Here is a 26770-nt window from a genome sequence, read left to right as displayed (position 1 = left end):
CCCCAGAGCGTTATGGACACCCCCGAATCGTTATGGACCCACCCCCAAATCTTTATGGAGCCCCCCAATCTTTATGGACACCCCCGAATCTTTATGGACACCCCCAAAGATTTATGGACACCCCCAAATCGTTATGGACACCCCGAATCGTTATGGACATCCCCAAAGCGTTATGGACACCCCCAAACCTTTCCGACCCCCCCCAATCCTTTCCGGACCCCCCCAAAACCCTTCTGGACCCCTCCAAGCCTTTTCGAACCCCCCAAATCTTTATGGACCCCCTCAAATTTTTCTGGACCCCACCAAATCTTTCGGGACTCTCCCAAATCTTTACGGAGCCCCCCAAACCTTTATGGACTCCACCAAAACACTCAGGGACCCCCCCCCCCAAAACACTCAGGGACCCCCCCCCCCAAACCTTTATGGACACCCCCAAACCTTCCTGGACCCCCCCAAACCTTTCCGAACCCCCCAAATCTTTCCGGACCCCCCCAAACCTTTCCAGACCCCCAAACCCTTCTGGACCCCCCCCAAGACTTTATGGACACCCCTAAATCTTTCTGGACCCCCCAAACCTTTTCGGACACCCCCAAACCCCCCAGGGACCCCCCCAAAACCCTCAGGGCCCCCCCAGACTCACCCTCTCCGTTCTCCTCTGACTCTGACATTTTGGGCAGGGGGGTTTGGGGGGGTCCGGGAGGTTTTGGGGTACGCTGGGGTGGGGGTGGGGGGGTCCAAAGGATTTTCAAGGGGATTTGTGGGGTCTGTTGGGATTTGGGATCATGGGGGGGGGGAATTGGGGGGGATTTGGGGGGTCCGGGTGTGTTTGGGGGGTGTTTAGGGGGGTCAGGGGGTGTTTAAGGGTATTTGGGGGGGTTCAGGGGGGATTTAGGGGGGGTCGGGGGGTATTTAGGGGGGTCAGGGGGTATTTAGATGGCTTAGGGGGTGTTTGGGGGTGTTTAGGGGGGCCAGGGGGTGTTTGGGGGTGTTTAGGAGGGTTCAGGGGGGATTTAGGGGGTTCAGGGGGTGTTTAGGGTGGTCGGGGGGGTGTTTGGGGGGTTCAGAGGATGTTTAGGGGGTTCAGGGGTATTTAGGGGGGCTCAGGAGTATTCGGGGGCCTCAGGGAGGGGTTCGGGTGGTATTTCGGGGTGTTTGGGGGTATTTAGGAGGTTTCAGGGGGTGTTTAGGGCACTCAGGGGGGGTCAGGGGTGTTCGGGGGTATTTAGGGGGGTTCAGGGGGAATTTAGGGGTATTCAGGGGGCTCAGGGGGGTTCAGGGTCGGTGGGTACGGGGGTCCAGGGGTGTTTAGGGAGCTCAGGGGTATTTAGGGGGTCTCGGGAGTATTTAGGGAGCTCAGGGGGTATTTAGGGGGGTTCAGGGGGTATTTAGGGGGTCCGGGGGTGTTTAGGGAGCTCAGGGGGTCTCAGGGGTATTTTGGGGTCTCAGGGTGGGTCAGGGTCGTTGGGCTCGGGGGTCTCAGGGGTATTTTGGGGTCAGGGTCGGTGGGCTCGGGGGTCTCAGGGGTATTTTGGGGTCAGGGTCGGTGGGCTCGGGGGTCTCAGGGGTGTTTTGGGGTCAGGGTCGGTGGGCTCGGGGGTCTCAGGGGTGTTTTGGGGTCAGGGTCGGTGGGCTCGGGGGTCTCAGGGGTATTTTGGGGTCAGGGTCGGTGGGCTCGGGGGTCTCAGGGGTATTTTGGGGTCAGGGTCGGTAGGGTCGGTGGGCTCGGGGGTCTCAGGGGTATTTTGGGGTCAGGGTCGGTGGGCTCGGGGGTCTCAGGGGTATTTTGGGGTCAGGGTCGGTGGGCTCGGGGGTCTCTCCCCGGCCTCCCCAGGGCTCGGTCCCGGCTCGTCCCGGCCGGGGATTAACGGGGATTAACGGGGAGGGGGGAGGGGAGGGGTGGGGGGGGCAGCGCTGGACACGTGACCGGGAACGGGGGAGGAGGGGGGGAGGGGCTGGGGACAAGAGAGGGGGGAGGGGCCAGTGGGGACAGGTGAGAGGGGGTGGGGACAGGTGTGTGGAAAGCGCCCATGGCTGGTTTTCAAAATGTTAAGAGTTAAAGAGCAATAAAATGGTTGTAAAAAAATAGGAGCACAATTGGATGTTGCTTTTTGCTTGCAGTTAATCCTTAAAGGGCTCTGCAATAAAAACCTTTGGAAGCATAATTTTAGAACATAATTTGGAATATATTTATAAAGGAAATTTGTTTATCTCACCCTTTAGTAAAGCAGAGAAAAGCAGTTTGAGAAAGGAAGATGAGCATCACCTCAAGGATTTCTGGTTTCCACCAAAGGGAAGCTGGACATCACTGCTGTGAGATTTATAATCCGTGGAATTAAAAGGTGGATCCACATCTGGGATTTGTCTTTCTTCTTTCAGAAACCAGACCAGCACCATCTGGGACCCTCCTTTTGGGATACGTCCTGAGAAAAACTAAAATCACAATAGGGTATAGAATTGTGAGGTAAAAATTGGGAATAGAAACTGCTGAGAAAGCGGATGAGCACCCCTATAAATACCTGTAACCCTCAATTATCAGTGTGCAGTTGGAGGGAAAACTTCCCCCACTGTACCCAGCGCTGTATTGCTCAAACTTTACCACGTTAATTAATTAATTGAGTGCTGCGGGGATATTGGCCTAGTCAAGCTTCTTATTTATAACAATGGCAGCCAGACTGAACAGCAAGCTACAGACTTAACTCAAAAATCTGCGTTCCGCCTAAATTAAAATGGATTTTTTCTACCTTGGAAAATTTCCGCCCTGCCTCAACAACTCCTGCCATGCTCTGCCACTGAGGCCTACAACTCCCATCATGCTCTGCCACTGAGGCCTACAACTCCCATCATGCTCCGCCACTGGGGCCTACAACTCCCATCATGCTCCGCCACTGGGGCCTACAACTCCCATCATGCTCCGCCTACAACTCCCGTCATGCACCGCCACTGAGGCCTACAACTCCCATCATGCTCTGCCACTGCTGCCTACAACTCCCATCATGCTCCACCACAGAGGCCTACAACTCCCATCATGCTCCATCTACAACTCCCATCATGCTCCACCACAGAGGCCTACAACTCCCATCATGCTCCACCACCGCTGCCTACAACTCCCGTCATGCTCCGCCTACAACTCCCATCATGCTCTGCCACTGAGGCCTACAACTCCCATCATGCTCCGCCACAGAGGCCTACAACTCCCGTCATGCTCCGCCACTGGGGCCTACAACTCGGGTCATGCTTCGCCTACAACTCCCATCATGCACGGCCACCACTGCCTACAACTCCCATCATGCTCTGCCACTGGGGCCTACAACTCCCATCATGCTCCACCACTGAGGCCTACAACTCCCGTCATGCACCACCACTGAGGCCTACAACTCCCATCATGCTCCGCCTACAACTCCCATCATGCTCCACCACAGGGGCCTACAACTCCCATCATGTTCTGCCACTGAGGCCTACAACTCCCATCATGCTCCACCTACAACTCCCATCATGCTCTACCACTGGGGCCTACCACTCCCATCGTGCCTCGCGGTTCCGCCACCTGTGCCTACAACTCCTGTCATGCCCCGCCATTGCTGCCTACAATGTTTTGTGGAGATAAACAAAACTCCACAATTTTTGTGAAAGTTGTAAAGCTGGTGTGTTTATTACAGCGCTGGACACATGTGGGAATCCATTCCTTCTCCTCACATTCCTGCCCACAGGCTCCATCCCCTCACGGCCAACGCCCGCCATTTTCCTGCACTTTGCCGCCACACGCTGCCGCCTACAACTCCCATCATGCCCCACGGGTGTCACAGCATCACCAGACCTGCGCCCTTTCTCCCTCAGGCCCTGCAGGTGCCGCTTGTACAAAATCACAGAATTATTCAGGTCGGGAAAAACCCTCAAAGCCATCAATTCCCATCGTTCCTTCCGCACCGCCAAGGCCACCCTAAACATGTCCCCAGGTGCCACATCCTCCCCTCACACGTTCCTCCCCTCAGCTGCCCCCCACAGGTTCCATTCCCCCACCGCCCTCACGGCCTCCATCTCCCCCTTCCGCTTCCCCTCACACCCCACAGGCAGCAATTCCCGCTCTCCCACCCCTCACGGGCACCGTTTTCCCCTCAGACACCTGCTGGGTGCCCATTCCTTCCCCTCACATTCCCCACAAGCTCCATCCCCTCACGCCTCCCCGCTCGCCATTTTCCCACCTTTTCCCGCCTTTTCCTGCCACACGCCGCCGCCTACAATCCCCGTCACGCTCTGCCACCGCCGCCTACAACTCCCATCATGCTCCGCACCGGGGTCTACAACTCCCATCATGCTCCGCCACCGCTGCCTACAACTCCCGTCATGCTTCGCCTACAACTCCCGTCATGCCCCGCGGTTCCGCCGCCACAGCCTACAACCCCCATCGTGCCCCGAGGGCACCGCCCCGCCCCTTTCCCCTCACGTGAGCGGCGGCCGCGCTCTCTGTGAGGGAGCCCCCCCCCACAAATCTCCCCAAATTTTCTCCCCCCCTCAGAATTTGGGGATCCCCCCGACCCCCCCAGCCATGGAGGAGGTGGACAAGATCCTGATCCACTCCCTGCGCCAGGCGGGGACGTGAGTGGGGCGGGAATGGGGGGGTTTGGGTGGTTGGGGGGCTCCGGGGGGGGGGGGCACTGAGGAATTTGGGGAGTCTGTGAGGGGGGGGCTGTGGAAGGACAGAGAGACACCCCCATGGAGGTTGGGGGGGTCACTGGGAACACCCCAAGGAATTTGGGTGGGGGTCCTGAGCGAATTGGGGGGGGCTGAGTGGATATTGGGGGTCCCTCGGGGGGGATTTGGGGGGGGGCACTGAGAAAACCCCGAGGAATTTGGGTGGGGGTCCCTGCAGAGGCTCTGGGGGTCCTGAGAGAATTGGGGGGGGCTGAGTGAATATTTGGGGGATTTTGGGGGGGCTTTTTTGGGGGGGCTGTTTGGGGATTTTTTAGGGGCTGTTTTGGGGGTTTTGGGGGCTGTTTTGGGGCTGTTTTGGGGACTTTTGGGGGGAATTTTTGGGGGGTTTCTGTGGGACTGTTTTGGGTGTTTTTAGGAGCTATTTTGGGGACTTTTGGGGGACAGTTTTGGGGATTTTTGGGGGCTGTTTTGGCGTTTTTTGGGGGACTGTTTTGGGGGATTTTTACGGAACTGTTTTGGGTGTTTTAGGGGTTGTTTTGGGGACTTTTGGGGGGCAGTTTGGGGCATTTTTGGGGGCTGTTTTGGGCATTTTTGAGGGCTGTTTTGGGGGGGACTTTGGGGGGTTGTGTTGCGGTTTTCGGGGGACTGTTCTGTAGACTTTGGGAGCTGTTCTGAGGATTTTTAGGGGCTTTTTTGGGGATTTTTTAGGCGCTGTTTTGGGGGTCTTTGGGGGCCGTTTTGGGGATTTTTGGGGGCCGTTTTGGTGATTTTGGGGGGCTGTTTTGGGGATTTTTGGGGGTCTGTGATGACTTTTGGGGTCTGTGATGACTTTTGGGGTCTGTGATGATGTTGGGGGTCTGTGATGATTTTTGGGGGCTGTTTTGGGTATTTTTGGGGTCTGTGATGATGTTGGGGGGCTGTTTTGGGGATTTTTTGGGGGTCTGTGATGGTTTTGCGGGGCTGTGATGATTTTTTTGGTCTGTGATGATGTTGGGGAGCTGTAATGATGTTGGGGGTCTATGATTATTTTGGGGTCCGTGATGATTTTGGGGGGCTGTTTTTGGGATTTTTGGGGGTCTATGATGATTTTTTGGGGTCCGTGATGATGTTGCGGGTCTATGATGATTTTGGGGTCTGTGATGATTTTGGGGGTCTGTGATGATTTTGGGCGTCTGTTTTGGGGATTTTTGGGGTCCGTGATGATGTTGCGGGTCTATGATGATTTTGGGGGTCTGTGATGATTTTGGGGGTCTATGATGATTTTGGGGGTCTGTGATGATTTTGGGGGTCTGTTTTGGGGATTTTTTGGGGGTCTGTGATGGTTTTGCGGGTCCGTGATGATTTTTGGCGTCCGTGATGATGTTGCAGGTCTATGATGAATTTTGGGGGTCCGTGATGATTTTGGGGTCTGTGATGATTTTGGGGTCCGTGATGATGTTGGGGGTCTATGATGATTTTGGGGTCTATGATGAATTTTGCGGGTCCGTGATGAATTTTGGGGTCCGTGATGATTTTGGGGTCCGTGATGATGTTGGGGGTCCGTGATGATGTTGCGGGTCTATGATGAATTTTGGGGGTCCGTGATGATGTTGCGGGTCTATGATGATTTTGGGGTCTGTGATGATTTTGGGGGGCTGTTTTGGGGATTTTTTGGGGTCTGTGATGGTTTTGCGGGTCTATGATGATGTTGGGGGTCTATGATGATTTTGGGGTCTATGATGAATTTTGCGGGTCCGTGATGAATTTTGGGGGTCCGTGATGATTTTTGGGGTCCGTGATGATGTTGCGGGTCTATGATGAATTTTGGGGGTCTATGATGATTTTGGGGGTCTGTGATGATTTTGGGGGTCTGTTTTGGGGATTTTTTTGGGGGTCTGTGATGGTTTTGCGGGTCTATGATGATGTTGCGGGTCTATGATGAATTTTGGGGGTCTATGATGAATTTTGTGGGTCCGTGATGATTTTTGGGGTCCGTGATGATGTTGGGGGTCTGTGATGGTTTTGCGGGTCTATGATGATTTTGGGGGTCTGTGATGATTTTGGGGGTCTGTTTTGGGGATTTTTTGGGGGTCTGTGATGGTTTTGCGGGTCCGTGATGAATTTTGGGGTCCGTGATGATGTTGGGGCTCCCCAGGGCGGTGCCCCCCGAGGTTCAGAGCGTGCGGGACCTGAGCCCGGAGCTGGTGGTGGCCGCCGCCGTTCGCTGCCTCCGCGCCGTCAGCCCCGCGCTGGGCGCTGCCCTGAGCCCGGCGCTGCCCCCGGGCATCTCCGCCCGCTTCCGCCTCGCCTCCGAGCTGGCCTCGGCCTGCCAGGTACCCCCGAACACCCCAAAACACGAACAAACCAAAAAAACACCCCGAACAAAACGGGGCTCCCCCCGGCTCAGCGCTCTCTGGGGTGGTTTGGGGGGAGCTGAGGGTTGGTTTGGGGGGGCTGGGGGTCGGTTTGAATGAATTGGGGGTGGTTTTGGGGTCTGGGGGTTGGTTTGGGGCAGTGGGGGTTGGTTTTAATGAATTTGGGGTGGTTTTGGGGAGCTGGGGGGTTGGTTTGGGGGGGCTGGGGGTCGGTTTGAATGAATTGGGGGTGGTTTGGGGGGAGCTGAGGGTTGGTTTGGGGGGGCTGGGGGTCGGTGTGAATGAATTGGGGGTGGGTTTGGGGGGTCTGGGGGTCGGTTTGAATGAATTGGGGGTGGGTTTGGGGGGGTCTGGGGATTGGTTTGAATGAATTGGGGGTGGTTTTGGGGTCTGGGGGTCTGGGGTTCGGTTTGAGGGGTCTGGGGGGTGTTTTTAATGAATTTGGGGTGGTTTTGGGGGGCTGGGGGTTGGTTTGGGGGGTCTGGGGATTGGTTTGAATGAATTGGGGGTGGTTTGGGGGGGCTGGGGGTCGGTTTGAATGAATTGGGGGTGGTTTGGGGGGGCTGGGGGTCGGTTTGAATGAATTGGGGGTGGTTTTGGGGTCTGGGGGTTGGTTTGGGGCAGTGGGGGTTGGTTTTAATGAATTTGGGGTGATTTTGGGGGGCTGGGGGTGGTTTTGGGGGGTCTGGGGGGTGTTTTTAATGAATTTGGGGTGGTTTTGGGGTGCTGGGGGGTTGGTTTGGGGCGGTCTGGGGGCTGGTTTGAATGAATTAGGGGTGGTTTTGGGGGGCTGAGAGTTTGGGGGGTCTGGGGTTTGGTTTGAATGAATTGGGGGTGGTTTGGGGGGTCTGGGTGTTATTTTGGGGGGTCTGGGGTTTGGTTTGGGGGATCTGGGGTTTGGTTTGGGGGGTCTGGGTGTTTTTTTTTAATGAATTGGGGTTGGTTTTGGGGGGCTGGGGTTGTTTTTAATGACTTGAGTGTGTTTGGGGGTGCCTGGGGCTTGTTTTGAATGAGTTTGGGGTGGGTTTTGAGTTTGGGGTGGTTTTGGGGGGGCTTGGGGTTGATTTGGGGGGGGTTCTGGGTATTGGTTTTAATCAGTTGCAGGTGGTTTTTAGGGGGGCTGGGGGTTGTTTTTGGGCTTAATTTTGGGGTTTTTTGGGGGGGATTTTGGGATTATTTTGAGGGGCTGTACCAGCTGCAGTTGAGTTTTGAGGGGCTGCGATTTGAGGGGGAATTCCTGTCCCCCAAAACCTCATTCCTCCCCTCCCAAAACCACCAAATCCCCCTCAAAGCCAGCACCCCACGAATTTTGGGGTGTCCCAAACAATTTTTGGGGTGTCCCCAAGCCTCTGAATGCCCTCAGGAGCTGGGCTTTGGGGGCGACGTCGGCTACCAGACCTTCCTGTACAGCTCCGAGCATGACGTGCGGCGCCTCCTCCTCTTCCTCGTGGAGAAACTGCCCCGGGACGAGGGCGAGCGCGGGGCTGAGACCCCCGGTACCAACATGGGGGGGGTCTCATGGGGTTTTGGGGTGTCCCGAGGGGGTTTTTGGGGTGCCCTGGGGGTCGGGGGGACAGGTTTGGTGTGGGGGATGCGGAGGTCGGAGCTGAGCCCGGAGCCGCTTCTGGTCCAGGTACTCGTGGGGGGGGAGGAAAAGGGAGGTCAGGGTGGAGGGGATCCCCCCAAAACAGCCCCCAAAATCACCAAAACAGCCCCCAAAAATCTCCCAAAACACCCCCCAAAAATCACCAAAACAGCCCCCAAAAATCTCCCAAAACATCCCCCCAAAATCACCAAAATATCTCCCAAACCATCCCCCCAAATCACCAAAATATCTCCCAAAACATCCCCCAAAATCACCAAAACATCCCTCAAAAATCTCCCAAACCAGCCCCAAATATCTCCTAAAACAGCCCCAAAAACCCCCGAAACTGCTCCTAAAAACCCACAAAACAGCCCCCAAAATCACCAAAACATCCCCCAAAAATCTCCCAAAATATCCCCCAAAAATCACCAAAATATCTCCCAAAACATCCCCCAAAATCACCAAAACATCCCCCAAAAATCACCAAAATATCTCCCAAAAATCTCCCAAACCAGCCCCAAAATATCCCCTAAAACAGCCTCAAAAACCCTCAAAACCGCTCCTTAAAACCCCAGAACAGCCCCCAAATATCCCCCAAACCCCCCAAAGTAGCCCCAAATATTCCCAAACCAGCCTCTAAAAACCCCCAAAACAACCCCTAAAACCACCCAAAAATCCCCTGAAAACCCCCAAAACACCCCCCAAATGTCCCAAAACCCCCAAAGCACCCCAAAAAATCCCCAAAACAGCCCCAGAAATACCCAAAAAAACCCTAAAAACCCCCAAACCAGCCCCCAAATACCCCCAAAACCCCCAAAAATAGCCCCAAATATCCCCAAAACAACCCCTAAAAACCCCCAAAACAACCCCTAAAACCACCCAAAAATCCCCTAAAAATCTCCAAAAATCCCCTGAAAACCCCCAAAACCCCCTCCAAATGTCCCCAAAACCCCCCAAAATACCCCAAAACCCCTCCAAAAATCCCCAGAACAGCCCCCAAATATCCCCCAAACACCCAAAAATAGCCCCAAATATCCCCAAAGCAGCCCCTAAAAACCCCCAAAAATACCCCAAAAACCCCCAAACCAGCCCCTAAAAACCCCCAAAAATCCCCCAAAACAGCCCCCAACACGCCCAAAAATCCCCCAAAACAGCCCCAGTAATACCCAAAAAACCCTAAAAACCCCCAAACCAGCCCCCAAATATCCCCCAAATACCCAAAAATAGCCCCAAATATCCCCAAACCAGCCTCTAAAAACCCCCAAAAATACCCCAAAAACCCCCAAAACAACCCCTAAAAACCCCCTAAATCCCTCAAAACAGCCCCCAACACCCCCAAAAATCCCCCAAAACAGCCCCAGAATACCCAAAAAACCCTAAAACCCCCAAACCAGCCCCCCAAATACCCCAAAAACCCCCAAAAATAGCCCCAAATATCCCCAAACCACCCCTAAAAACCCCCAAAAATACCCCAAAAACCCCCAAAACAACCCTAAAAATACCCAAAAATCCCCTAAAAATCCCTGAATGTCCCCAAACCCCCAAAGGACCCCCAAAAAGACCCAAAACCCCTCAAAAAATCCCCAAAACAGCCCCAGAAATACCCAAAAATCCCAAAACCCACCCAAAACAACCCCTAAAAATACCCCAAACACCCCTAAAACCCCCTAAATCCCCCAAATACCACCAAAACACCCATGCCCAAATTCCCCAAAAACCCCCAAAGCACCCCAAACAGCCCCAAAACAGCCCCAGAAATACCCCAAAAAACCCTAAAACCCAAAACAGCCCCCAAATATCCCCCAAAACCCCCCAAAATAGCCCCAAATATCCCCAAACCAGCCCCTAAAAACCCCAAAAATCCCCAAAAACCCCCAAAACCCCAAAAAACCCCAAAAAACCCCCAAAAATCCCCCAAACAGCCCCAGTAATACCCAAAAAACCCCTAAAAACCCCCAAAACAGCCCCCAAATATCCCCCAAATACCCAAAAATAGCCCCAAATATCCCCAAACCAGCCTCTAAAAACCCCCAAAAATACCCCAAAAACCCCCAAAACAACCCCTAAAAACCCCCCTAAATCCCTCAAAACAGCCCCCAACACCCCCAAAAATCCCCCAAAACAGCCCCAGTAATACCCAAAAAACCCTAAAAACCCCCAAAACAGCCCCCAAATATCCCCCAAAACCCCCAAAATAGCCCCAAATATCCCCAAACCAGCCCCTAAAAACCCCCAAAAATACCCAAAAACCCCAAACCAGCCCCTAAAAACCCAACCAAAAATCCCCAAAACAGCCCCAGTAATACCCAAAAACCCCTAAAAACCCCCAAACCAGCCCCCAAATATCCCCCAAATACCCAAAAATAGCCCCAAATATCCCCAAACCAGCCTCTAAAAACCCCCAAAAACAATACCCCCCCAAAACAACCCCTAAAAACCCCCCTAAATCCCACAAAACAGCCCCCAACACCCCCAAAAATCCCCCAAAAACAGCCCCAGAAATACCCAAAAAACCCTAAAAACCCCCAAACCAGCCCCCAAATACCCCCAAAACCCCCAAAAATAGCCCCAAATATCCCCAAACCAGCCCCTAAAAAACCCCCAAAAATACCCCAAAAACCCCCAAAACAACCCCTAAAAATACCCAAAAATCCCCTAAAAATCCCTGAATGTCCCCAAAACCCCCAAAGGACCCCCAAAAAGACCCAAAACCCCTCAAAAAATCCCCAAAACAGCCCCAGAAATACCCAAAAATCCCCAAAACCCCCCAAAACAACCCCTAAAAATACCCCAAACAACCCCTAAAAACCCCCCTAAATCCCCCAAATACCACCAAAACACCCCCCAAATGTCCCCAAAACCCCCAAAGCACCCCAAAACAGCCCCAAAACAGCCCCAGAAATACCCCAAAAAACCCTAAAAACCCCCAAAACAGCCCCCAAATATCCCCCAAAACCCCCCAAAATAGCCCCAAATATCCCCAAACCAGCCCCTAAAAACCCCCAAAAATACCCAAAAACCCCCAAAACAACCCCTAAAAACCCCCAAAAATCCCCCAAAACAGCCCCAGTAATACCCAAAAAACCCCTAAAAACCCCCAAAACAGCCCCCAAATATCCCCCAAATACCCAAAAATAGCCCCAAATATCCCCAAACCAGCCTCTAAAAACCCCCAAAAATACCCCAAAAACCCCCAAAACAACCCCTAAAACCCCCCCTAAATCCCTCAAAACAGCCCCCAACACCCCCAAAAATCCCCCAAAACTCCAAAAAAACCCCTAAAAGCCCCAAAAAAGCCCCAAAATGCCCCAAACCATCCCTGTGCAGGCAAGGCGGGGGCGCTGCTCCGAGCCGTGGGCGCCCGGATCCGGGAGCACCTGGGCACCCCCTGGGTGCCCCCCCCGTGCCGAACCCCAAAACTGCAGCGGCTCCAGGTGAGACCTTGGGGTGCGGGGGGGTCCCCCCAAACCCGCCAGGGCCCCCCCGATTCATTAGCGGGGTAATTAAGGCGTTAATGAAGGCGTTAATTAACCCCTCGTAGGGTACGAGGCACCTGCGTCCGTTCGTTACCTGCGCCCTGGTCCTGCCTCAAAACGGGGGGAGCCCAGGTGAGAATGGGGGGGGGGGAACCCCCAAATTTGGGGGGTTCGGGTGGAATTTGGGGGTGTCAGCCTGAGGGGGGGTTGGGGGGTTTTTTGGGGTTTTTGGGGATTTTTTGGGGGAATTTTTGGGGTTTTTTTTGGGATTTTTAGGGGCTGTTTTGGGGAAATTTTGGGGGTTTTTTGGGGAATTTTGGGGCTGTTTTGGGGGAATTTTGGGGGGTTTTTGGGGGGATTTTAGGGGATTTTTTGGGGGGATTTTTTGGGGTTTTTAGGGGCTGGTTTGGGGATTTTTTGGGGTTTTTTTGGGGTTTTTAGGGGCTGTTTTGGGGGAATTTTTGGGGTTTTTTGGGGAATTTTGGGGGCTGTTTTGGGGGAATTTTGGGGGGTTTTTGGGGGGTTTTAGGAGATTTTTTGGGGGGAATTTTTGGGGTTTTTTGGGGAATTTTGGGGGCTGTTTTGGGGGGATTTTGGGGTATTTTTGGGGGTTTTTTGGGGCTGTTTTGGGGGGCTGATGTAGAGATTTTTGGGGCTGTTTTGGGGATATTTGGGGGCGGTTTTTGGGAGCTGTTTTGGGGGTATTTGGGGGCTGTTTTGGGGATTTGGGGAGATTTGTTGGGGTTTTTGGGGGATTTTTAGGGGCTGGTTTGGGGGATTTTTTGGGGGCTGGTTTGGGGGGTTTTGGGGTATTTTTGGGGAATTTTTGGAGTTTTTTGGGGTTTTTAGGGGCTGTTTTGGGGGAGTTTTTGAGGCTGTTTTGGGGGTTGTTTGGGGATTTTTAGGGGCTGTTTTGGGGTTTTTGGGAGCTGGTTTACAGATTTTTGGGGGGCTGTTTTGGGGGTTTTTAGGGGCTGTTTTGGGGATATTTGGGGGCAGTTTTGGGGGGCTGTTTTGGGGATTTTTGGGGGCTGTTTTGGGGATTTTTTGAGGGGCTGTTTTGGGCATTCTGGGTGATTTTTGGGGGCTGTTTTGGGGATTTTTGGGGGCAGTTTTGGGGATCTCTGGGGCTGTTTCGGGGATTTCTGGGGCTGTTTTAGGGGGCCTCTTTTGGGATTTTTGTGATCTCCATGTTTCGCACCCATTCCTCCTCACCCCCCCCCCCGTCCCCCCAGAACTGCAGGAATATTTTGGGGGTGCAGCCCCCCCGGTGCCAGCGCAGCCCCCCCGTTCCTGGCTGAGCCCCCCGGCCCTGCTGGAGGCGCTGGGGGCCCAGCTCAGCGCCCCCAATGAGGGGGGCCCGGAATGGGGGCGCCCCCGGCTGCCCCCCCAGGTGAGACCCCAGGATGGGCCGGGATTTGGGGGGGTCTGGGCTGTTTTGGGGTTTTTGGGGTTTTTTGGGGGTTGTTTTGGGGATTTTTGGGGTTTTTTGGGGGGATTTTTGGGGTTGTTTTGGGGATTTTGGGTTTTTTTGGGGGGGATTTTTGGGGTTTTTTTGGGGGTTATTTTGGGGATTTTTCGGGGCAGTTTTTTTGGGGGCTGTTTTTGGGACTGTTTTGGGAGCTATTTCCATGATTTTGGGGGCTGTTTTGGGGAGCTGTCTCAGTGATTTTGGGGGCTGTTTTGGGGGCTATTTCCATGATTTTTGGGGGCTGTTTTGGGGGCTATTTCCATGATTTTTGGGGGCTGGCTCTGTTGATTTTTGGGAGCTGTCTCAGTGATTTTGGGGGCGGTTTTGGGGGCTGTTTTTGGGGCTATTTCAATGATTTTGGGGGCTGTTTTGGGGGAGCTGTTTCAGTGATTTTTGGGGGCTATTTCACTGATTTTGGGGGGCTGTTTTGGGGGCTATTTCACTGATTTTTGGGAGCTATTTCACTGATTTTTGGGGGCTGTTTTTGGGGGCTATTTCCATGATTTTGAGGGCTGTTTTTGGGGTCTATTTCACTGATTTTTGGGGGCTGTTTTGGGGGCTATTTCACTGATTTTTGGGGGCTGTTTTGGGGGCTGTTTTGGGAGCTATTTCACTGATTTTTGGGGGCTGTTTTGGGAGCTATTTCCATGATTTTGGGGGCTGTTTTGGGGGCTATTTCACTGATTTTTGGGGCTGTTTTAGGGCTCTCCCCCCACACCTCTCCCCCCCTTTCTCTCCCCCAGGACTCCCAGGAGCGGCCGCGGCTCCGGGCTCGGCTCCGGGCTCTGGAGTTCCTGCGCCAGGCGTGGCCCCCCCGGCCCCAGGAACCCGGGGCCCCCCCTGGACCCTGCCTGGCTCCACGAGGCCTTCGGGGCTGGGGGCGCCGGGGGGGCCCTGCCCAAGGGCTCCCGCTTCACCCGCACCCAGCACCTGACCCAGCAACAGGTGGGGGCACGGGGGGTTTGGGGCTGATTTTGGGGGTTTTGGGTGATTTTGGGGGGTTTGGGGGTGATTTTGGGGGGTCAGGGGGTGATTTTGGGGTTTTGGGGGTGATTTTGGGGGGTCAGGGGGTTGTTTTTAGTGAGTTGGGGGTGGGTTTGGGGGGCTGGGAGTTGGTTTGGGGAGCTGAGGGTGGATTTTGGGGAGGGTTTGGGTGATTTTGGGGGGTCAGGGGGTTGTTTTTAGTGAGTTGGGGGTGGTTCTTGGGGGCTCAGGGTTGGATTTGGGGGTTCTGGGGTTTGGATTTGGGGGGCTGGGGGTTGGAGCTGGGGGCTGTGGGTTGGAGTTGGGGGCTGGGGGTTGGTTTTGGGGGTTCTGGGGTTTGGATTTGGGGGTTCTGGGGTTTGGATTTGGGGGGCTGGGGGTTGGATTTGGGGGGCTCAGGGTTGTTTTTAGTGAGTTGGGGGTGGGTTTGGGGGGCTGGGAGTTGGTTTGGGGAGCTGAGGGTGGATTTTGGGGGGTTTTGGGTGATTTTGGGGGGTTTGGGGTATTTTGGGGGTTTGGGGGTGATTTTGGGGGTTTTGGGTGATTTTGGGGGGTTTTTGGGTGATTTTGGGGGGTTTTGGGTGATTTTGGGGGGTTTGGGGGTGATTTTGGGGGGGTTTTGGGTGATTTGGGGGGGTTTTGGGTGATTTTGGGGGGTTTGGGGTGATTTTGGGGGTTTTTGGGTGGTTTTTGGGTGATTTTGGGGGGGTTTTGGGTGATTTTGGGGGGTTTTGGGTGATTTTGAGGGGGTTTTGGGGTGATTTTGGGTGATTTTGGGGGGTTTGGGTGTTTTTGGGGGGGTTTGGGGTGATTTTGGGGGGGTTTTGGGGGTGATTTTGGGGGGGTTTGGGGTGATTTTGGGGGGGTTTTGGGGGTGATTTTGGGGGGTCAGGGGTGATTTTGGGGGGTCAGGGGGTTGTTTTTAGTGAGTTGGGGGTGGTTTTTGGGGGCTCAGGGTTGGATTTGGGGTTTTGGGGGTTGGATTCGGGGGGCTGGGGTGGATTTTGGGGGGGTTTTGGGTGATTTTGGGGGGGTTTGGGTGATGTTGGGGGGCTTTGGGGAGATTTTGGGGGTTGGGGGTGATTTTGGGGGGTTTGGGTGATTTTGGGGGGTTTGGGGGTGATTTTGGGGGGGGTTTGGGTGATTTTGGGTGGTTTTGGGGGTTGTTTTGGGGGGTTTTGGGTCATTTTGGGGGGTTTTTGGGTGATTTTGGGTGGTTTTTGGGTGATTTTGGGGGGGTTTTGGGTGATTTTGGGGGGTTTTGGGTGATTTGGGGGTTTTTGGGTGATTTTGGGTGGTTTTTGGGTGATTTTGGGGGGGTTTTGGGTGATTTTGGGGGTTTTGGGTGATTTTGGGTGGTTTTTGGGTGATTTTGGGGGGTTTTGGGTGATTTTGGGGGGTTTTGGGTGATTTTGGGGTTTTTGGGTGATTTTGGGTGGTTTTTGGGTGATTTTGGGGGTTTTGGGTGATTTTGGGGGGTTTGGGTGATTTTGGGCGGTTGTTGGGTGATTTTGGAGGGTTTTTGGGTGATTTTGGGGGGTTTTTGGGTGATTTTGGGGGGTTTGGGGTGATTTTGGGGGGTTTTGGGTGATTTTGGGGAATTTTGGGTGATTTTGGGTGGTTTTTGGGTGATTTTGGGGGGTTTTTGGGTGGTTTTGGGTGGTTTTGGGTGATTTTGGGGCTCTGCTTTGCCCCCTCCCCTCCCTGAGCCCTGGGGGTCTCTCCCCCCTCCCCCCCAGGACCCCCGGTGCTGCTGCAGCGAATCCAGGGCGGGGCTGAGACCCCCAGGGGCCAAAGGGCAACGAGGAGGTGAGGGGGGAACGCGGGGTCACGCGGGGTCACGCAGGGGTCACCTGGGGGCACTCGGGGTCACTCATTGGTCACTCATTGGTCACTCATTGGTCATTCATGGTCACTCATTGGTCACTCAAGGTCACTCATGGTCACTCTGGTCTCTCTCTGGTCACCCATTGGTCACCCATTGGTCACTCTTGTCACTGTGGTCACTCTGGTCACTCATTGGTCACTCCATTGTCCCCATTGGTCACTCATTGGTCACCCATTGGTCACCCATTGGTCACTCTGGTCACCCATTGGTCACTCTGGTCACTCTGGTCACCCATTGGTCACTCATGGTCACTCATGGTCACTCTGGTCACCCATTGGTCACCCATTGGTCACCCATTGGTCACCCATTGGTCACTCTCCGGTCTCTCTCTGTCCCAGCCCCCCGAGGCCGCGCTGCTGGAGGGGGGCCCTGGCCGGGCTGGGAGGCCGAGATCGAGCGGTGCCAGGGGCAGCTCCGGGGGGCCCGGCTGGGGCTGGCACAGGTGGGCAATGGGGGCAATGGGGCAATGGGGCAATGGGGGCAATGGGGGAAATGGGGGCAATGGGGGAAATGGGGGGAAATGGGGGAAATGGGGGGACAGGGGGGGCACGGGGGCATGGGGAAAATGGGGGGCACAGGGGGGGCATGGAGGGCATGGGGGGAATGGGGGGGACAGGGGAGGGGTCTGGGGGGCACAGGGGGGCATGGGGGGTATGGGAGCAATGGGGGAAAATGGGGGGCAGTGGAGGCACGGGCGGGCACAGGGGGACAGGGGGAAATGGGGGGCACAGGGGGGTTTTGGGGGGCACTGGGGAGGGGTCTGGGGGCCACAGGGGGGCACGGGGGGCACAGGGGGGCACTGGGGTGTTTTGGGGGGCACGGGGGGGGGTCTGGGGGGCACGGGGGGGGCTCCTCTGGGGCTGGCACAGGTGGGCACGGGGGGCAATGGGGGACAGGAGGGCACAGGTGGGCACAGGGGAAATGGGGGGCATGGGGGGCACAGGGGGGGTTTGGGGTGCCCTGGCTGATTCCGGGGTGCCCTGGCTGATTTTGGGGTGCCCTGTGTGATTTCGGGGTGCTCTGCCCCCCTCCCCAGGCCGAGGCCGAGCTCCAGCAGTTTCGGGGGGCCCTGGGGGGGCGCGAGGACGCCCTGAGGGTCAAGGCCGGGCGCTGGAGCTGCTGCCGGACGCGCAGAACAACCTGGGCAAGCTGCAGGTGGGGCTGGGGATTGGGGGATTTGGGGGGGATTTGGGGGTCCCAGCAGGTTTGGGGGGGATTGGGGGGTCCCAGCAGATTGGGGGACGGCATTTGGGGGAGATTTGGGGGTCCCAGCAGGTTTGGGGGGATTTTGGGGGGTTGGGGTAGGGAATGGTCCCAGTGAGGGGCGGGTTGGGGGGGTCAGTTTGGGGGTGTCTGGAGTTTTTGGGGTGTCAGTCCCAGGGGGGTTCAGGAGTTTTTGGGGCTCAGTCTGGGGGTGTTCAGCAGTTTTTTTTGGGGGTGTCATTCTGGGGATGTTCAGCAGTTTTTGGGGGTCATTCCAGGGGGGTTCAGCAGTTTTTTTGGGGGGGGTCACTCCGGGGTCTCTCATCGTTCGGGGCTCGGTTTTTGGGGGTGTTATTCCGGTGCTGTTCAGCAGTTTTTGGGGGTGTCAGTCCCAGAGGTGTTCAGCAGTTTTTTGGGGGTCACTCTGGGCTCTCTCTCACCGTCCGGGGCTCAGTTTTGGGGGCTCATTCCGGGGGATGTTCAGCAGTTTTTGGGGGTGTTATTCCGGGGTGGTTCAGCAGTTTTTGGGGGTGTTATTCTGGGGTGTTCAGCAGTTTTTGGGGGGTCATTCCGGGGGATGTTCAGCAGTTTTTGGGGGGTCATTCCGGGGGTGTTCAGCAGTTTTTTTGGGGGTCACTCGGGGGTCTCTCTCATCATTCGGGGCTCGGTTTTTTGGGGGTCACTCTGGGGTCTCTCTCTCACTGTCCGGGGCTCAGTTTTGGGGGGTCATTCCGGGGTGGTTCAGCAGTTTTTGGGGGGTCACTCCGGGGGTGTTCAGCAGTTTTTGGGGGGTCATTCCGGGGTGTTCAGCAGTTTTTGGGGGTGTTATTCCGGGATGGTTCAGCAGTTTTTGGGGGTGTTATTCCGGGGTGGTTCAGCAGTTTTTGGGGGTGTTATTCCGGGGGATGTTCAGCAGTTTTTTGGGGGTGTTATTCTGGGGATGTTCAGCAGTTTTTGGGGTGTTATTCCGGGATGGTTCAGCAGTTTTTGGGGGGTCATTCCGGGGGTGTTCAGCAGTTTTTTGGGGTCACTCGGGGCTCTCTCTCTCACCCTCGGGCTCCCGGCCCTGCCCCAGCTGGTGCTGGAGTCCAGCAGCCGCCGCCTCCTCAGCCTGGCCGGGCAGTGGGAGCGGCACCGGGAGCCGCTGCTGGCCGAGCTCCGGGAGCTGCGGGCGCTGCGCGAGCGCGCCCAGGTACGGGCCCCGCCCCCACCGCACCCTCCCTCCCCTCCCTTCCCTTCCCTTCCCTTCCCTTCCTTCCCTTCCCTTCCCTTCCCTTCCTTCCCTTCCCTTCCCTTCCCTTCCCTTCCCTTCCTTCCCTTCCCTTCCCTTCCCTTCCCTCTTTTCGCCTTTTCCCCTTTTCTCTTTTATTTTCCCTTTTTTTCTTTTATTTTTCTTTCCCTTTTCCCCTTTTCCCCTTTTCTTTTCCCCTTTTTTCATTTCTTTTTCCTTCCCTTTTCCCCTTTTTCTTTTCTTTTCCTTTTTTTCCTTTCCTTTCTTCCTTTCCTTTTCTTTCCTTTTCTTTTCTTTTCTTTTCTTTTCTTTTCTTTTCTTTTCTTTTCTTTTCTTTTCTTTTCTTTTCTTTTCTTTTCTTCCCTTTTCCCTTTTCCCCCTTTTTTTTTTCTTTTCCCTTTTTTCTTTTCATTTTCTTTTTCCTTCCCTTCCCTTTTCCCCTTTTCCCCTCTTTTTCTTTTATTTTCCCTTTTTTTCCTTTTCCTTTTCTTTTTTCCCTTCTCTTTTTTATTTTCCCTTCCCTTTTCCCCTTTTCCCTTCTTTTCTTTTCATTTTCTTTTTCCTTCCCTTCCCTTTTCCCTTTTCCCCTCTTTTCTTTTATTTTCCCTTTCCCCCTTTTCCTTTTCTTTTTCCTTCCTTTTCCCCTTTCCCCTTTCCCCTTTTCTTTTCCCTTTTTTCTTTTCCTTTTCTTTTTTCTCTTCCCTTTTTTATTTCCCCTTCCCTTTCCTTTTCCCTTTTCCCCTTTTCCCTTTTTTCTTTTCTTTTTCCTTCCCTTTTCCCCTTTTCCTTTTCCCTTTTCCCCTTTTTTCTTTTATTTTCCCTTTTTTTCTTTTCCTTTTCTTTTTCCTTCCCTTCCCTTCCCTTTTTTATTCTCCCTCCCCTTTCAGACTCCCCATATTCCCAAATTCCCCAAAACTGGGTTTGGGCTTCCCAAATTCCCCAAAACTTGGTTTGGGCTTCCCATATTCCCAAATTCCCCAAAATCTGCTCCATTTTCTGCTCCCTCCCCGATGAATTCTCCTCCCCTTCCCGCCGCTCCTGGAGCCCCTTTGGGGTTTCTGGGTGTCCCTGGGAGCCCCTTTGGGGTTTCTGGGTGTCCCTGGAGCCCCTTTGGGGGTTCTGGGCTGTCCCAGTCTCCTCCTGCTGCTGCTGCTGGTTCTGTTTGGGGGTTCCCGTGGTGATTTCGGGGTCCCCCACAGCGCGAATCCTCGCGGCGCCGGGCGGAGACGCGGGCGCTGCTCCAGCGCAGCCGCGCGGCCGCCGAGGAGGCGCGGAGGAAAGAGACCCTGCACGGGCAGCTGGTGGGGTTTGGGGGGAAATGGGGGATTGGGGGGGTCCTGAGGGGGTCTGGGGGGGATTTTCGGGGTCCTGAGGGGGTTTGGGGGGATCTGAGGGGCTTTGGGGCGGATTTGGAGGGTCCTGAGGGGTTTTGGAGGGGATCTGAGGGGATTTTGGGGGGGTCCTGAGTGGTTTTGGGGGGGTCCTGAGGGATTTGGGGGGGATTTGGGGGGGTCCTGGGGGGATTTGGGGGCTCCTGAGGGACTTTGGGGGGGATCTGAGGGGATTTGGGGGGGATCTGAGGGGGTTTGGGGGGGATTTGGGGGAGTCCTGGGGGGATTTGGGGGCTCCTGACGGAGTTTGGGGGGATCTGAGGGCATTTGGGGGGTCCTGGGGGGCTTTGGGGGGATTTGGGGGGGTCCTGAGTGGTTTTGGAGGAGTCCTGGGGGGATTTGGGGGGTCCTGAGGGGTTTTGGGGGGCTCCTGGGGAGGGTCCTGAGGGGGTTTGGGGGGGTCCTGAGGGGGTTTGGGGGTCATTGGGGGGACCCTGAGAAGTTCTAGGGGAGCTCAAAGGGGGGTCCTGAGGGATTTGGGGGTTTGGCGGGGTCCTGAGTGGTTTTGGGGGAGATCTGAGGGGATTTGGGGGGATCTGAGGGGCTTTGGGGGGGATTTGGGAGGGTCCTGAGGGGTTTTGGAGGGGATCTGAGGGGGTTTGGGGGGATCTAAGGGGATTTGGGGGGTCCTGAGGGGGTTTGGGGGGATCTGAGGGGATTTGGGGGAGTCCTGAGGGGGTTTGGGGGGATCTGAGGGGATTTGGGGGGGTCCTGTGGGGCTTTGGGGGGGGATTTGGGGGGTCCTGAGTGGTTTTGGGGGCCTCCTGAGGGGGTTTGGGGGGGGTCCTGAGGGGGTTTGGGGGTCATTGGGGGGACCCTGAGAAGTTCTAGGGGAGCTCTAAAGGGGGGGTCCTGAGGGATTTGGGGGGTTTGGGGGAGTCCTGGGGGCTTTGGGGGGGATTTGGGAGGGTCCTGAGTGGTTTTGGGGGAGGTCCTGAGGGATTGGGGTCATTGGGGGACCCTGAGACGTTCTAGGGGGCTCGGGGGGGGGGTCCTGAGGGCTTTGGGGGGTCCTGAGTGGTTTTGGGGGGGGACCTGAGGCGCTTTGGGGGGATTTGGGGGGTCCTGAGGGGGTCCTGAGTGGTTTTGGGGAGTCCTGAGGGGATTTGGGGGGGTCCTGGGGGGATTGGGGGGATTTGGGAGGGTCCTGAGGGGATTTGGAGGGGATCTGAGGGGGTTTGGGGGGATCTAAGGGGATTTGGGGGGGTCCTGGGGGCTTTGGGGGGGTTTGGGGGGAATCTGGGGGATTTGGGGGGTCCTGAGTGGTTTTGGGAGGGTCCTGAGGGGTTTTGGGGAGGATTTGGGGGGGTTCTGAGGGGTTTTGGGGGTCCCGAGTGGTTTTGGGGGTCGTTGGGTGGACCCTGAGATGTTCTAGGGGGGCTCAAGGGGCACTGGGGAGGTTTTGGGGGTGATCTGGGCTGATTTTGGGGTGCCCAGGGTAATTTTGGGGGTGATTCGTGCTGATTTTGGGGGTTTTTGGGGTGACTTGTGCTGATTTTGGGGTTTTTGGGCTGATTTTGGGGTTTTTGGGGTGCCCTGGGTAGGTTTTGGGGGTGACTTGTGCTGATTTTGGGGTTTTTGGGGGTGACTTGTGCTGATTTTGGGCTGATTTTGGGGTGATTTTTGGGGGTTTTTGGGGTGCCCAGGGTAATTTTGGGGGTGATCTGCGCTGATTTTGGGGTGATGTTGGGCTGATTTGTGCTGATTTTGGGGGGATTTTGGGGTGATCTGTGCTGATTTTGGGGGGATTTTGGGGTGCCCTGGTAGGTTTTGGGGGTGATTCGTGATGATTTTGGGGTGATTTTGGGCTGATTTGTGCTGATTTTGGATCATTTTGGGGTGATCCCCGCTGATTTTGGGGTGATTTTGGGGTTTTTGGGGGTGACTTGTGCTGATTTTGGGGGTTTTTGGGGGTGACTTGTGCTGATTTTGGGCTGATTTTGGGGTTTTTGGGGGTGACTTGTGCTGATTTTGGGGGTTTTTGGGGGTGACTTGTGCTGATTTTGGGGTTTTTGGGGGGTGACTTGTGCTGATTTGGGTTTTTGGGGGTGACTTGTGTTGATTTTGGGGGTTTTTGGGTGATTTTGGGGGTGATTTGTGCTGATTTGGGGTTTTTGGAGGTGACTTTGCTGATTTTGGGGTTTTTTGGGGTTTTGAGGTGGCCGAGCTGGCGTCGCTGCCCCGCGACGTTTCCCGGGCCGGGTACACCCAGCGCATCCTGGAGCTCGTGGGCAACATCCGCAAGCAGAAGGAGGAGATCGGCAAGGTGGGGGCGACTTGGGGGGCTCCGGCACTTTTGGGGGGCTCCGGCACTTTTGGGGGGCTCCGGCACTTTTGGGGGCTCCGGCACTTTTGGGGGGTTCTGGCACTTTTTGGGGGCGTTCTGGCACTTTTGGGGGGGTTCTGACATTTTGGGGGGGCACTTTGAGGGAGTTTTGGGGTCCCTCATGGAGCCTGAAGGGGTTTGGGGGCGATTTTGGGATGTTTGGGTCTGTTGAGGTTTTGGGGGCGATTTTGGGGTGTTTGGGTCTGTTGGAGGTTTTGGGGGCGATTTTGGGGTGTTTGGGTCTGTTGAGGTTTTGCGGGGATTTTGGGGAGGTTCTGAAATTTTGGAGGGGCGGTTCTGACATTTTAGGGGGTCCCCAGTTCTCGTAGTGGGGGGAATCAGAGAATTTTGGGGTCCCTCATGGAGCCTGAAGGGGTTTGGGGGCGATTTTGGGGTGTTTTGTTCTGTTGAGGTTTTGGGGGGATTTTGGGGGAGGTTCTGAAATTTTGGGGGGGCGGTTCTGACATTTTAGGGGGTCCCCAGTTCTCGTAGTGGGGGGAATCAGAGAATTTTGGGGTCCCTCAGGCAGCCTGAAGGGGTTTGGGGGTGGTTTTTGGGGGGCTGGGGAGGAGAATTTGGGGGGGTTCTGAAATTTTGGGGGGCATTTTGGGAGAATTTTGGGGTCCCTCACGGAGCCTGAAGGGGTTTGGGGGCGATTTGGGGGTGTTTGGTTCTGTTGTAGATTTTGGGGGGCGATTTTGGGGTGTTTGGTTCCGTTTGAGGTTTTGGGGGGCTTTTGGGGGGTCTGTGCACACCCCTAAATTGAGGAGGGGTTTTTTGGGGTGTCTGACCCCCCCCCATTTTTGGGGGGACCCCTGCCCAGATCCTGGAGGACACCAGGGCTCTGCAGAAGGAGATCAACGCCCTGGTGGGGAAACTGGAGAGAACCTTCAGCGTCACCGACGAGCTGCTCTTCAAGGTGGGACCCCGAAAATGGGGAGGGGACCCCGAAAATGGGGTTGGAGGTCACGCTAAAAATGGGGTTTGGGGTCACCTCAAAAATGGGGAGGAGTCACCCCAAAAATGGGGAGGGGGGACCCGAAAAATGGGGTTTGGTGTCCCCCCAAAAATGGGGAGGGGTCATCCCAAAAATGGGGTTTGGGGTCACTCCAAAAATGGGGAGAGGTTACCCCAAAAATGGGGAGGGGTCACCCCAAAAATGGGGAGGAGTCACCCCAAAAATGGGGTTTGGGGTCACCTCAAAAATGGGAAGGAGTCACCCCAAAAATGGGGAGGGGGACCCGAAAAATGGGGTTTGGGGTCACCTCAAAAATGGGGAGGAGTCACCCCAAAAATGGGGTTTGGGGTCACCCCAAAAATGGGGAGGGGTCATCCCAAAAATGGGGAGGAGTCACCTCAAAAATGGGGTTTGAGGTCACCCCAAAATGGGGAGGAGTCACCTGAAAAATGGGGAGGGGGACCCCAAAAATGGGGAGAGGTCACCCCAAAAATGGGGTTTGGGGTCACCCCAAAAATGGGGTTTGGGGGGGTCCTGGGGGAGGGGATTCAGTGGCACCCCCTGGATGGGGAGGGGTCCCCAAAAGGATGAGGAGCTGGGAGCCCCCAAATGTCCCCATGAGCCCCCCAAAAATGTCACGGAACCCCCAAATTGTCCCTTTGGGAAGTGTCCCTGTGCCCCCCAAAATCTCACATGTGCCCCCAAAGTGCCCCTGTGCCCCCCAAAATGCCACTTGTGTCCCCCAACGTGCCCCTGTGCCCCCCAAATTGTCCTTGTCCCCTCCAACTGTCCCTGAACCCCCAAACTGTCCCTGTGTCCCCCCAAAATGCCACATCTGCCCCCCAAAGTGTCCTTGTCACCCCCAAATGTTCCTGTGCCCCCCAAACTGTCCCTGTGTCCCCCTAAAATGCCACATCTGCCCCCCAAATGTCCCTGAACCCCCCAATGTCCCTGTGCTCCCAAAGTGTCCCTGTCCCCCCAAAGTATCCTTGTCACCCCAAATGTCCCTGAACCCCCAAACTGTCCCTGTCCCCCCAAATGTCCCTGTCCCCCAAATGTCCCTGTGCCCCCCCAACCTGTCCCTGTCCCCCCAAATGTCCCTGTGCCCCCAAAGTGCCCCTGTCACCCCAAATGTCCCTGTGCCCCAAACGTCCCTGTTCCCCCAGCCTGTCCTTGTGCCCCGCAAATGTCCCTGTGTCCCCCCAAAATGCCACATCTGCCCCCAAACTGTCCCTGTCCCCCCAACCTGTCCCTGTGCCCCCAAATGTCCTGAACCCCAAAACTGTCCCTGTGCCCCCAAATGTCCTGAACCCCCAAACTGTCCCTGTCCCCGTAACCTGTCCCTGTACCCCCCAATGTCCCTGTGTCCCCCCAACCTGTCCCTGTGTCCCCCCAAATTCCCTGTACCCCCCAAACTGTCCCTGTCCCCCCAACTGTCCCTGTCCCCCCAATGTCCCTGTGTCCCCCCAATGTCCCTGTGTCCCCAGGACGCCAAGCGGGACGAGGTGGTCAGGAAAGCCTACAAGTACCTGGCAGCTCTGCACGAGGTACCGGGGCTGGGGGGGCTCTGGGGGCTCTGGGGGGCTCAAGGGGGCGCTGGAATTTGGGGGGTCCCTTTGAACCCCCTTTTGTGCCCCCCCCCCCCCAGAACTGTGCGCAGCTGATCCGAACCATCGAGGACACCGGGACCATCCAGAGGGAGATCCGGGACCTGGAGGAGCAGGGTGGGGCTGGACCGGGGGATTGGGGGATCTGGGGATTTTGGGGGATTTTTGGGGGGATTTTGGGGGGATTTGAGGGGGGGAGATGAATTCTGGTGCCTCTGGGCCCCCCCAGTTTACGCCCCCATTTTTCCCTCCCAATTTTTACCCTCTGTTTTTACCCCCAATTTTCCCCTCTCGTTTTGCCCCCACCCCGAAATTTTCCCCTCTCATTTTGCTCCCCCTTTTACCCCAATTTCCCCCCACCCCCGTTTTATCCCCCCAATCTTTCCCCTCTGTTTTGCTCCCCCAATTTTTAACCCCCCAATTTTTACCCATAATTTTTACCCCCCCAATTCCCCCCTCCCCGATTCTGTCCCTCCAATTTCCCCTCTCATTTTACCCCCCCTAATTTTTACCCCCCAATTTCTTCCCCCTCATTTTGCTCCCCCATTTTTACCCCCTTTACCCCAATTTCCCCCCACCCCCATTTTATCTCCCAATTTTTACCCCCCAATTCCCACCCTCCCGATTTCGTCCTCCAATTTACCCTCTCATTTACCCCCCTAATTTTTAACCCCCAATTTCCTCCCCCCATTTTATCCCCACAATTTTTACCCCCCAATTTTTACCCCCAATTTTTCCTCTCTGTTTTGCTCCCCCAATTTTTACCCCCCAATTTTTAACCCTTTTTTTTACCCCCCAATTCCTCCCCCTCATTTTATCCCCCCAATTTTTACCCCCCAATTTCCCCCACCCCATTTTATCCCCCCAATTTTTACCCCCCAATTTTCCCCCTGCCCCATTTTATCCCATTTTTACCCTCTGTTTTGCTCCCCCAATTTTTACCCCCCCAATTTTTTAACCCCCAATTTTTAACCCCCAATTTTTAACCCCCCATTTTTTTTACCCCCCAATTTTTAACCCCCCAATTTCCCCCCGCCCCACTTTATCCTCCCAATTTTTACTGTTTTGCTCCCTCAGTTTCCCCCCCCGATTTCATCCCTCCAATTTACCCGCTCATTTTACCCCCCTAATTTTTTACCCCCCATTTTATCCCCCCAATTTCCCCCCACCCCATTTTATCCCCCCAAGTTTTCCCCTGTTTTGCTCCCCCAATTTTTAACCCCCAATTCCCACCCCCCCAATTTTGTCCCTCCAATTCACCCTCTCATTTTACCCCCTAATTTTTACCCCCCAATTTTTAACCCCACAATTTTTAACCCATTTTTTACCCCCCAATTTTTAACCCCCAATTTCCTCCCCTTCATTTTATATCACCAATTTTTAACCCCCCAATTTTACCCCCCACCCCCAATTTTTACCCCCCTAATTTTTACCTCCCAATTTCCCCCCACCCCATTTTATCCCCCCATTTTTAGCCCCCAATTCCCGCCCCCCCAATTTCCCCTCTCATTTTGCCCCCCCAATTTTTACCCCCCAATTTTCACCCCCTCCCATTTTATCCCCCCAATTTTTACCCCCCTCCCCAATTTTTGTCCCTCCAATTTACCCTATTTTATCCCCCTAATTTCCCCCCCCATTTCATCCCC

General features: G+C 55.2%; 2 protein-coding genes across 2 annotated transcripts in view; one reads left to right on the top strand and one right to left on the bottom strand.

Moving 5' to 3' along the window:
• CACNA1F (calcium voltage-gated channel subunit alpha1 F) overlaps positions 1-668 on the bottom strand; it is a 39353-nt gene extending 38685 nt beyond the window's left edge. The window contains 1 exon segment of the mRNA XM_066570298.1: positions 641-668. Coding sequence (XP_066426395.1) covers positions 641-668 — 28 coding nt within the window.
• A 3815-nt stretch (positions 669-4483) lies between these two features.
• CCDC22 (coiled-coil domain containing 22) overlaps positions 4484-26770 on the top strand; it is a 32879-nt gene continuing 10592 nt past the window's right edge. The window contains 17 exon segments of the mRNA XM_066570244.1: positions 4484-4593; positions 6785-6962; positions 8368-8500; positions 11917-12023; positions 12131-12197; positions 13301-13458; positions 14280-14366; positions 14368-14481; positions 16260-16329; positions 16747-16850; positions 17445-17508; positions 17511-17563; positions 18687-18803; positions 20042-20143; positions 22392-22499; positions 23383-23478; positions 25005-25064. Coding sequence (XP_066426341.1) covers positions 4544-4593; positions 6785-6962; positions 8368-8500; positions 11917-12023; positions 12131-12197; positions 13301-13458; positions 14280-14366; positions 14368-14481; positions 16260-16329; positions 16747-16850; positions 17445-17508; positions 17511-17563; positions 18687-18803; positions 20042-20143; positions 22392-22499; positions 23383-23478; positions 25005-25064 — 1668 coding nt within the window. The 5' untranslated portion in view covers positions 4484-4543.

Source organism: Molothrus aeneus, unplaced genomic scaffold (assembly GCF_037042795.1).
Source record: "Molothrus aeneus isolate 106 unplaced genomic scaffold, BPBGC_Maene_1.0 scaffold_30, whole genome shotgun sequence".
Taxonomy (NCBI): domain Eukaryota; kingdom Metazoa; phylum Chordata; class Aves; order Passeriformes; family Icteridae; genus Molothrus; species Molothrus aeneus.
The sequence above is the reverse complement of the archived record's forward strand: the minus strand, read 5'-3'. Positions and strand labels throughout refer to the sequence as shown.